At 39.7% G+C, this 12,871-nt stretch overlaps 2 protein-coding genes across 3 annotated transcripts in view; both read left to right on the forward strand.

The window, feature by feature from the left end:
* The window catches only part of HOGA1 (4-hydroxy-2-oxoglutarate aldolase 1), a 31,087-nt gene that overhangs the window by 3,663 nt on the left and 14,553 nt on the right, over positions 1-12,871 (forward strand). The window lies entirely within an intron of this gene.
* C8H10orf62 (chromosome 8 C10orf62 homolog) lies at positions 1,137-2,868 on the forward strand. The gene has a single exon (XM_054435467.1). It carries the CDS (start codon positions 1,541-1,543, stop codon positions 2,501-2,503), a length of 963 nt encoding a protein of 320 aa, XP_054291442.1. The 5' UTR covers positions 1,137-1,540; the 3' UTR covers positions 2,504-2,868.

A 12,871-nucleotide genomic window follows, 5' to 3' on the forward strand; every position in this document is an offset into this window, starting at 1 on the left:
AGTGATGTGCCTGCCTCTGCCTCCCAAAATGCTGGGATTACAGGCGTGAGCCACTATGCCCGGCCCCGTGTAGCTCTTTTTAAAAAATCTTTTTAGCATTGCTAATTTGTACTGATTATTTGAATAAAGAGTATTCCTTTTTTTTTTTTTTTCTGTGACAGAGTCTTGCTCTGTCTCCCAGGCTGCAGTGCAGTGGTGCGATCTCGGCTTACTGCAAGCTCCGCCTTCCAGGTTTACGCCATTTTCCTGCCTCAGCCTCCAGAGTAGCTGGGACTACAGGCTCCCACCACCACGCCCGGCTAATTTTTTTTTTTTTTTTTTTTTTTTGTATTTTTGGTAGAGATGGGGTTTCACCGTGTTAGCCAGGATGGTCTCGATCTCCTGACCTCGTGATCATCCACCTCAGCCTCCCAAAGTGTTGGGATTACAGGCGTGAGCCACCGCGCCCGGCCAAGAGTATTCTTTTTAAATAAAAGTTATGACCAGAGACTAGAGGAAGGGGTCATTACAGAAGGGCTCTATGGCCCTGAACTCACACCCATAAACACCCTCAAAGATGGACTTTGAATTGTTATTTCCAAATGAGGTTAGCCAACCACAGAACTAGTCCAGCAGGACTGGGAAGATGAGGTTCTCCATAAAACACTTGTGTCCTATTCCTTCCATATGTAGAGTGGACCATGCTTTCTTGCAATGATATAATATTTTGTATATATTAAAACCATTACTCTGTTAAAGAAAATATTTTGTTTAAAGCATCACAATTTTTACAACCCTATTTTGGCATTTCTTATTTTTTTTAAATGGGCTAGATGCTTTTGAGGGGAAAAAAAAAAATACAGTGGCCCGGGCCTGTTTATACCCTGAGGCCTTGGAGAATAATTAGGCTTTTAGTTGTCTGCACCTATGGAAAGCCTGGCCAGCCAGCCCACCTGCTCACAACCCGAACCATGCCTATTTATGGGGGGGCAAATTCCGGGTTTGTAGGTGCATCACTAAGGCAAGAGGTAGCAGCTACCATCCCGGAGTGGCCCCAGGGATCTAGACCCGATGAAGTCTCCTGTCCACTCTGCCTTCTCAGCCCACTGCTTGCCTCCCCGCTCTCAGCCCATTGTGACCTCATGTTAGTTATTCCAGAATGAGCTCCTTCCTGGGTTCTTTTCCCTCTGAACTCTGCCCTGTAGTGAGGCGAGGGGCTGCAAATGAGGATGGAATATGCCAGGCTGGCAGCAGACGTGGGCACTGGATGGAGGTGCACTGATCTCAGATGGCTAGAAATGGATACCAGCCCAGTCAAGGGGATCCTTCTGCCATGGCCAGCCCGACCCAGCATCCTTTGCCCCCTGGGGGCCACCAGATGGGGAGAGAGAGAAACCAAAGACTGGAAGATACAAAGGCCTAAGTTGTAGAATGTGTTCCAAGCAGAAGGCAGAAGGACTCAGAATGGGAGAAGCGCCCTTTCACTGAGCTTGGGGACAGCTGTCAGGGTAGGAGACAGGACCCAGGCCTCAGGCCATGTCTGCCAGGCTAGACATGAGGGATGCTGTGGCCCCTCCCTACCCCACTCTCCCCACCCCACCCCCAACTGCCTTCCTCACAATGGGGTTCATTGTTGAGGTGGTGGGGGGCACCTAGGGAGGGTGCAGCAGGGGGCCTGCCCGTCAGACATCCTTGGGGAGCCTGCCCTTTCAAGCATGAACCATACCACCAGAGATCGTCCAGCGTGCTCTTAGCTCTGCCTGCCTGGTGTAGGGTCCTGGAGACCTTCTTGGAGCTCATCCAGCAGCCATCATGCAAGGTGGTGCTGGGGACTGCCCTCTTGCTAGGAGGTGGAGGTCTCATGCTGTGGGTTCAGAGAAAGAGGAGAAGAAAGGCAACCTCTGAGTGTCCACCAGACAAGGACAAGTCACCAGAATCCCATAAAGCAAAGAATGAAAGCTGGATCAAATCCCACTTTAGCCGCCTTTCCGAAGAGAAGCTGGCCCTCAACAACAATGCCAGCATCAGTGGCAATGCTACCCAGACTGAGAGTGGGAGTGGAGAGGCCAGCACCACGGTTCACATAGAGACCTTCACCACGAGGCGTGGAGAAGTGGGCTCCGCTCTGCACCGGGAATCCTTCACCAGCAGGCAGAAGACATCTGGGCCCTCAGTGATCCAAGAGATCCACCAGGAGTCTGGAAAAGCCCCATCCACCGATGAGGCCACGTGGGCCGCTGTGGCTGCCTGCACCAAGGAGATTGACACCCAGGGGCGGCACCTGGCTCACTCCATGCTGCAGCGGGCCACAGCTTACCAGCACTCAGGTCACCTGGAGTCCAAGGACATCAACCAGGAGGAGCTGAGGGCCCTCGAGGAGGTGGAGATGAAGCTGCAAAAGAATTTCCTCACCCAGCGGGAAAACACCATAGCTGGTGCCAATCACACACACACTTTCTATGGCCACAGTCACCATGGCCACCCAAGCCACCAGAGCCACAGCCTGCCTAATCGCAGACACTAGATCTATGACTTCTTGGAAGCCATCTAACCATGGATGGAGACGCCCCTGCCCCCAGCAAGGCTGGCTCACACACACGTCTGTTTTCTCTCCTATGGGGCCATCTATGCAGCCCAGGGTGAGATACTGTGCCTAAATCCCTACTTTCTTAGGCTGCCCACGGGGATTATGGGCTCTTTAAACTCCATGAGTGGGGTCTGCCACAGAAAATGGCCCCTGTTGGAGGGAGAGCTGGGAGGACACAGCGCAGTTGAGACAGACCCTGAGGCCCCTGAAGACCCACCAAGAGAAGACAGATGGGAGCAGGCAAGAGCCCCACACTGATGTCGTTGCCTGGAACAGAGCCAATAAAGCTTTGTGTGCCTTCACTCTGAGTCCAGGGGCTCTGTGGGCAGCCTAAGGTCTGGCAGGGATGGAGGGAGGGGGCTCCCTCTCCAGCAGTCCTCTGCGTGTGGGCCCCGGACTGGGTCCTTTTCACTGGGCCTCATTTAAAGCTCCACAAAACAGCTACCCCGGTCTCAGGTTCTGGAAAAGTGGTACCTCCTGACGTCTCAACACCCCCAATCTGATGTTGCCAGGGAAGATGGAAGCAGCCAGGTGTTGGGCTTGGAGGAGAAACAGGCTTTCAGAGGAGAGTAACTAAGCCAGGTGGGCATGAGGGCCCCTGTCCTCTTGGTGCTATCTCTGCTCTCAAGTCATGTGGCATCCTACAAGGCAGTTCTCTCCCCAGCCCCATCTGCTTCCTGGGGCCCCTTGGGATCCATGTTAGTACCTTCCCACCACCTAAGTCTACAGCTACTGAGTGGGCACAACACTCTCTTCTTGTTTGTTTTCTCTAATTTAATTTTAAGTTCCGAGTTACATGGGCAGGACGTTCAGGTTTGTTACATAGGTAAACGTGTGCCAAGTTGGTTTGCTGCACCTATCAACATGTCACCTAAGGTATTAAGCCCTGTGTGCATTAGCTATTTAACCTGATTATCTTGGGTTTTTTTTTTTCTTTTCCCTTTTTTTCTCACTTTACAAATATATATATAAATACATATATAAATATGTATATAAATATGTATAAAAATATACAAATATATATAAATATATATGTAAATATATATATACATATATAGATATATATAAATATATATATATAAATATATATATCTATATATAAATATATATAAATATATATATCTATATATAAATATATATATCTATATATAAATATATATAAATATATATCTATATATAAATATATATAAATATATATATCTATATATAAATATATATAAATATATATATCTATATATAAATATATATATATATAAATATATATATCTATATATAAATATATATAAATATATATATCTATATATAAATATATATAAATATATATGAAATATATAAAATATATATGAAATATATAAAATATATAAAATATATATGAATATATATAAATATATATAAATATATATGAATATATATAAATATATATAAATATATATAAATATATATAAACTATATAAATATATATAAAAATATATATAAATATATAAAATATATATATAAATATATATAAATATATATATAAATATAAATATATAAATATATATAAATATATATAAATATACATAAATATATATAAATATATAAATATATATAAATATACATAAATATATATAAATATATAAATATATATAAATATATATAAATATATATAAATATATATAAATATATATATATAAAAATATATATAAATATATATAAATATATAAATATATATAAATATATAAATATATAAATATATATAAATATATATAAATATATAAATATATATAAATATATATAAATATATAAATATATAAATATATATAAATATATAAATATATATAAATATATAAATATATAAAAATATATACATAAATATATATAAATATACATAAATATATATAAATATATATAAATATATAAATATATAAATATATATAAATATATATAAATATATAAATATATAAATATATAAATATATAAATATATATAAATATATAAATATATATAAAATATATAAATATATAAATATATAAATATATATAAATATATATAAAAAAATATAAAAATATATATAAATATATATAAAAAAATATATAAATATATATAAATATATATAAATATATAAATAAATATATAAATATATATAAACTATATATATAAATATATAAATATATATAAATATATATCTAAATATATAAATATATAATAAATATATAAATATATATAAATAAATATATAAATATATAAATATATATAAATAAATATCTAAATATATATAAATAAATATATAAATATATAAATATATATAAATATATATAAATATATATAAATATATATAAATATATAAATATATATAAATATACATAAATATATATAAATATATAAATATATATAAATATATATAAATATATATAAATATATAAATATATATAAATATATATAAATATATATAAATATATAAATATATATAAATATATATAAATATATATAAATATATAAATAAATATATATAAATATATAAATATATATAAATATATATAAATATATAAATATATATATATAAATATATATATATAAAAATATATAAATATATATAAATATATAAATATATATAAATATATAAATATATAAATATATAAATATATATAAATATATAAATATATAAATATATAAATATATATAAATATATAAATATATAAATATATATAAATATATAAATATATAAATATATATAAATATATAAATATATAAATATATAAATATATGTAAATATATAAATATATAAATATGTAAATATATAAATATAAATAAATATATAAAAATATATAAATATATAAATATATAAATATATAAAAATATATAAATATATAAATATATATAAATATATAAATATATAAATATATATAAATATATAAATATATAAATATATATAAATATATAAATATATAAATATATATAAATATATAAATATATAAATATATATAAATATATAAATATATAAATATATAAATATATATAAATATATAAATATATAAATATATAAATATATAAATATATAAATATATAAATACATATAAATATATATAAATCTGTAAATACATATAAATATATATAAATATATAAATATATAAAAATATATATAAATATATAAATATATATAAATATATATAAATATATAAATATATAAATATATATAAATATATAAATATATAAAGATATAAAAATATATATAAATATATTAAAAATATATAAAATATATAAAAATATATATAAATAAATATAAATATAAATATATAAATATATATAAATATAAATATATAGAAATATATAAATATATAAAAAATATATAAATATATACAAATATATATAAATATAAATATATAAAAAAATATATAAAAATAAATAAATATATAAAAATAAATATATAAAAAAATATATAAAAATAAATAAATATATAAAAATAAATATATAAATAAATATATAAATATATATATATATATTTTTTTGAGACAGGTTTCACTCCTGCTGCCTAGGCTGGAGTGCAGAGGCATGATCACGGCTCACTGCAACCTCTGCCTCCTGGGTTCAAGCGATCCTCCCACCTCAGCTTCCCAAGTAGCTGGGACTGCAGGTGTGTGGAACCACACCTGGCTAATTTTTTTTTCTTTTCTTTCATTTTGGGTGTGTGTGTGTGACAGAGTCTCGCTTCATTGCCCAGGCTGGAGTACAGTGGCGCGATCTCAGCTCACTGCAACCTCTGCCTCCCGGGTTCATGCGGTTCTCATGCCTCAGCCTCCCGAGTAGCTAAGGCCAAAGGCACACACCACCATGCCTGGCTAATTTTTTTTGTATTTTTAGTAGAGATGGGGTTTTGCTATGTTGCCCAGGCTGGAGTACAGTGGTGATATCATAGTTCACTGCAGCCTCAGACTCAAAGTGGCAAAATTCAAATAAAGTCCTTAGTTAATGCCATTGTACCAGTGTTAATTCTTTGGTTCTGGTCATCATATTATAGGTAGGTAAGACATTATCATTGGTGGAGGCTGGGTGAAGGATGTGTAGAAAATCCCTGTACTTTTTTTTTTTTTTTTGAGACGGAGTCTCGCTCTGTGGCCCAGGCTGGAGTGCAGTGGTGCGATCTCGGCTTATTGCAAGCTCTGCCTCCCGGGTTCACGCCATTCTCCTGCCTTAGTCTCTCGAGTAGCTGGGACTACAGGCGCCCGCCACCACGCCTGGCTAATTTTTTGTATTTTTAGTAGAGACGGGGTTTCACTGTGTTAGCCAGGATGGTCTCCATCTCCTGACCTTGTGATCCGCCAGCCTCGGCCTCCCAAAATGCTGGGATTACAGGTGGGAGCCACCGTGCCCAGCCAGAAAATCCCTGTAATATTTTTGAAACTTTTCTGTAAGTCTAAAAGTAATTCAATATTTCAAGTTAAAAAAAAGTTTTCAGACAATTTGATTATGAGTACATGTCAAAGTTTGATTAGGGTTGTAATGCAAGCAAAATGACCTGTAAGCAGCTAACTGAAATATATACTCTTGGTAAGAATATTTTTATTAAAAAAAGAATGGTCAGGCTGGGCATGGTGGCTCATGTCTTTAATCCCTGCACTTTGGGAGGCGGAGAAGGACAGATCACTTGAGGTCAGGAGTTTGTGAGACCAGCCTGGACAACCTGGTGAAACCTCATCTCTACTAAATACGCAAAAATGAGCTGGGCATGGTGGTGCCCACCTTAATCCCAGCTGCTCGGGAGGCTGAGTTGGGAGGATTGCTTGAATCCAGGAGGCAGAGGTTGCAGTGAACAGAGATCGCCCCACTACACTTTAGCCTGGGGGACAGAGTGAGACTCCTTTTTAAAAAAAAAACAAAAAAGAGAATGGTCAGATCACTCACTGTTAAGACTACGTAAAGACAAAGAAGAGTAGTTAACAGCTTCTAGGCTCTTGCCTGAGAGTTGGCTGGGAGGGTGGCTAATTTTCCAGATCAAGTCTTAATTCCATTAAAGTTCACTGGGGGCCGAACACGGTGGCTCACGCCTGTAATCCCGGCACTTTGGGAGGCTAAGGCGGGTGGGTCATCTGAGATCAGGAGTTTGAGACCAGCCTGGCCAACATGGTGAAATCCCATCTCTACTAAAAATGCAAAAAATTTAGCCGGGTGTGGTGGCGGGCACCTGTAATCTCAGCTACTCGGGAGGCTGAGACAGAAGAATTGCTTGAACTTGGGAGGTGGAGGTTGCAGTGAGCTGAGACCATGCCATTGCCCTCCAGCCTGGGCAACAGAGCCAGACTCAGTCTCAAAAAAAACATAAAAAAGAAAAAAATAAATAAAGTTCATCACGAAAATGCTTAAGCATTTCATCAGGAATTGTAATTTCTTTCCAGAGGGAGGTTATGAATTACGTCATGCAAAAAACTTTGGCCGCAGACCAGGGCAGAAAAAAATAAAGAACTTCTTTTTCTTTTGCACAATAAATTGTTAACACACACCTCAACACCTATGCTAGGCACCACCCAGGAGGCCAGAATGCATCCAGGCAAAGTAAGGCAAGCACTGGGCAAGGAAAACAGAATGCTGGGCAGCTGACTTGAGCTTGTTGGCCCGCATTTGGAATGTGTTCCAGGCAGAAGGGAACAGCACAAGCAAGGGTGCAGAGGGAAGGAAGTGCAGTGTGTCTGGGGAACCATGGCAGTCAACTTGTTTTTTTTTTGAGACCAAGTTTCACTCTTGTCACCTAGGCTTGAGTGCAGTGGCATGATCTCAGCTCACTGCAACCTCTGCCTCCCGGGTTCAAGTGATTCTCCTGCCTCAGCCTCCCGAATAGCTGGGATTATAGGCATGCACCACCACGCCCAGCTAATTTTTGTATTTTTAGTAGAGATAGGGTTTCACCACGTTGGCCAGGCTGGTCTCGAACTCCTGAGCTCAAGCGATTGGCCTGCCTTGGCCTCCCAAAGTGCTGGAATTACAGGCATGAGCCACCAAGACTGGCCTTTTTTTTTTTTTTTTTTTGAGACAGAGTCTCACTCTGTCACCCAGGCTACCATGCAGTGGTGTGATCTAGGCTCACTGCAACCTCCACCTCCCAGGCTTAAGCAATTCTCCTGCTTCTGACTCCCGAGTAGCTGGGATTACAGGTGCGCGCCTCCATGCTTGGCTAATTTTTGATTTTTAATTTTTTTTATTTTTTTGAGACAGAGTCTTGCACTGTCGCCCAGGCTGGAGTGCAGTAGCCCAATCTCGGCTCACTGCAACCTCTGCCTCCCGGGTTCAAGCAATTCTCCTGCCTCAGCCTCCTGAGTAGCTGGGATTACAGGCGCCTGCCACCATGCCCAGCTAATTTTTGTATTTTTAGTACAGACGGGGTTTCACCATGTTGGCCCAGCTGGTCTCGAACTCCTGACCTTGTGATTCGCCCGCCTCGGCGTCCCAAAGTGCTGGGATCGCAAGTGTGAACCATCGTGCCTGGACTAATTTTTAATTTTTTTAGTAGAGACGGGGTTTCACCATGTTGGCCAGGCTGGTCTCGAACTCCTGGCCTCAAATAGTCCCCCCGTCTTGGCCTCCCAAAGTGCTGGGATTACAGGTGTGAGCCACTGTGCCTGGCCCAATTTCTCGTTTTATAGGAGAGGTCAGATTGAAAAATTGTGTCTAATCCCACAGACAGGGGTGGGGGTGGGGAATTGAAGAATTCTGGGGACCTTTGTAGATGGGTGCTGTCCATGGGGAAACATTATACAAGGAACAGGTAACAGAAATGCAGAGCAGGGAGGCTCAGTGGAGAGATCCCAGGAAGACTTCTCAGAGGAGGTGGCCATGATGATGGACCAAGAAGGCATAATAACGTCTGGGGACACTCCTTATGTGATTCTTTTTAGCCACAGTAAGTCACCATGTTGCTTATGTGTCCCCAGCCCCAAACGCCCACTCCCCTCCCTGCCACCCCAGCTCCCAGAGCAGCAAGTGTAATCGTGGGGGCAGGGGAGACTATCTTCCTTTGTCTTACAGCTGGAGGGGGCCTTGTACACCCACTCCTAATATCACAGTAGGTGTACAATGAGAGGTCATTGAAAGCAGCCTCCCCTTCAACACCAGCCACCCTCCTGATTTAAGGTTTGAGCACTTTCTCCCGACTCCATAAGAATGACAGCTAACACTTATTGAGCACCAGGTTCTATTCGAAGTACTTTACAAATAGTATCTCATTTAAACTTCAAGACAACTCTGAGAGGCTGGGTGTGATGGCTCACGCCTATAATCCCCAGCACTTTGGGAGGCCAAGGCAGGCGGATCACCTGAGGCCAGGAGTTTGAGACCAGCCTGGCCAACATGGTGAAACCCTGTCTCTACTAAAAATGCAAAAATTAGCCGGCATGGTGGCGGGTGCCTGTAATCCCAGCTACTCGGGAGGCTGAGGCAGGATAATTGCTTGAGCCTGGGAGACAGAGGCTGCAGTGAGCCGAGGTCGCACCACTGCACTCCAGCCTGGGCAACAGAGTGAGACTCTGTCTCAAAACAAAACAAAACAAAACTCTGAGAAAGGCACTAATATCATCACCATTTTTTAACTGAGTTAACCTGAGCTTCTCTGACTTCAGGGCCTGTGCATCTGACCCCTCTTCTGTGAGCCCTCTGCTTTTCTGCCAGTCCCTGGTTCATTGGAGATCCTGGCCTTTTCCTCTCCTCTGGCCCCCTCTCTACACTAACAGGGACACATCAGGCTCACACCTGGACGTCTAACCAGGGTGAAGGAGGGGCTCTTTGGGGTACCCATTCACAGATTTCTGGGACATTTTCTCATCCTTTAAAACAGTCCTATAAGCTAGGATTGAAATGATTTCACTGTCATCCCATAGAAAAGGAAACAGAGACTCAAAGATGTGATGTGTCTTGCTCAATATCCAGAGGTGACTCTTGAGTCTAGTGCTGCCCTGACTACGCCACACTCCCTCTTCTCCAGCCAGGCACTTCTTCCTTCTTGGGAGTCAGGCATGGGTCAGTTGCCCCCTTCAGTGAGACAGAAGAGAAGCCTTGAGCACAGGGTCTGCTTCTGACTCCCAGAGTGCAAGCCTCAGCTGTCCTACTGTTTAGACCAGCTCCACCTGTACGGCCCAGAGGGCCCCTGGAACTGACCAGCAGGATGAGAGATGAAGGAAGAGGGTGATGGTGGCTGAATCAGTGGCCGCAGCAAGAACCTGCCCCAGCCCAGGACAGCAGGCAGGGGTGGGGAGGAAGATGACTTTGGTATTGGAACAGAGAGAGTGGCAAGAGTTTGATCTTTGACTCTTTAGTCAGAGGGTGCTGGTCCAATCATAGCTAGATTGGAGTCCTCATCCAGGGCTGGCAGCTTTTATGGAGAGCACTGCAGCCCCGTGTAGCAAGACACAAGGAGGCCCTTCCTTGGGCTGCTAGCCTGACACACAGGAATCAATCCCCCAGAAGCAATCCCACAGGAGTGAGAAGCTGTGTGCCTCCAGACGTTCCCTGCAATGTTACCAATGCAAAATAACTACCAAAAAAAAAATGCAGCTAAATATCCAAAGAGAGATATCCTGATATCCTGGCAACTCACTCTGGAATCTGATGGTGTAGTGAACAGCATGGAAAAAGGTTGGAGGAATGAAGTGGAGTCTACATCACACAGTGTCCCCTGAAGGATGACTCACAGGAACAATTTCTCTTGGTCCCAGTGCCAGGAAACTCTGTGTTTCTCCGGGGCAGTTGCTTTGCTTTTATCTTTTGGATTCTACATGTCTGTTAGCTGACCATGTTTCCCTTTTAGCTCTGGCTGTCGGGAAACTCCACACCAAATTTCTGGCTCATTTCTCACAACTATAGGGCAGGAACTTTGTATACCAATACTGCTTGTGGCCTTATTTTCATTTCCTTCTCCCAAATAGCCTCCAATTTTTTTTTTTTTTTTTGAGACAGGGTCTTGCTCTGTCACTCAGGCTGGAGTGCAGTGGCACAATCGTAGTTCACTGCAGCTTCAAATGCACTTGGTTTATTTATTTTTTATTTTTTTGTAAAGTCAGGCTCTCACTTTGTTACCCAGGCTGGTCTCAAACTTCTGGCCTCAAGTGATCCCCCCACCTTGGCCTCCTGAAGTACTGGGATTACAGGCCCAAATATCGTTCTATTAATTAAGAATCCTGTTGTATTGTACTCTGTGTTTGTAAACTACTTCCATTTTTTTTCTTTAATGGAATGGGATGGAGAGGAGAAAGAAGAAGAAAGAGAAACTTAAGTGGGCTGGGCACCGTGGCTCACCCGTAACTGGTACAGGTTACTGGTTAGACGTATCCCAAGTAAATAATTGATAAAAACAGGAAAACGCAAAATAAAGCAATGAGATTCACTTTTCACCCAGAAAGTTGGCAAAAATTTGTTCTGACAATACCATGATTTGGCATGTACGACATTCTATGCTGCTCCTGAGGTCTACACTGATTGATTAGAAATGTGGCACACAGTCAGGCATGGGGGTTCATGACTGTAATCCCAGCACTTTCGGAGGCTAAGGTGGGAGGATCACCTGGGCCCAGGAATTCAAGCCAGCCTGGGCAAAATGGTGAAACTCCACCTCTACAAAAAAAAACTACACAAATTAGTTGGGCATGGTAGCTCATGCCTGTAATCCCAGCTGGCTAAGACAGGAGGATCACTTGAACCCGGGGGGCTGAGGCTGCAGTGAACCGTGACTGTGACACTGCACTCCAGCCTGGGTGACAGAGTGAGACCCTCAAAGAAAAAGTAAATACATAAAAAATGTGTCACAGATGAAGGTGCACATAGATATGACTCAGCAATTACACATCAAAGTGCCTGAACTCTAGAGGAACTCTTAGACATATGCACAGAAGACTTTATAGAAAACGTTTGTTTCAGCATTGTTTGCAATAGCAAATAGAAGAAAGCATTCTTTTTTTCTTTTTTCTTTTTTGGTAGAGACTAGTATGCCATTTTTTGGTAGAGACAGGCAGCCATGCTGCCCTGGCTGGTTTTGAACTCCTGGGCTCAAGCCATCCACCCACCTTGGCCTCCTAAAGTGCTGAAATTATAGGTGTGAGCCACCAGGCCCAGCCAAAAGAAGGAAACATTCTAAATGCTCTCAACAAGAGAATGACAAATAAATTGTGTTCTAACCATACAACAGAATACTATACAGCAATTAAAATGAATGAATCAGGGCTACATGTGCTGCTATGGACAAAGCTCAAAACATAGTATTAAACAAACAGCAAACTGTAGAAGGCTATTTAAGCTTAATTCCATTTCTACAAGGCTTAAAATTGTAATAACCTTATTACATAAGGATCA

The sequence above is a fragment of the Pongo pygmaeus genome, chromosome 8 (genome assembly GCF_028885625.2).
Source record: "Pongo pygmaeus isolate AG05252 chromosome 8, NHGRI_mPonPyg2-v2.0_pri, whole genome shotgun sequence".
Classification (NCBI taxonomy): domain Eukaryota; kingdom Metazoa; phylum Chordata; class Mammalia; order Primates; family Hominidae; genus Pongo; species Pongo pygmaeus.

Bases quoted from the DNA above. Each gene is read 5' to 3' on its own strand.
- C8H10orf62 (XM_054435467.1), top strand. From the start codon at position 1,541: ATGCTGTGGCCCCTCCCTACCCCACTCTCCCCACCCCACCCCCAACTG.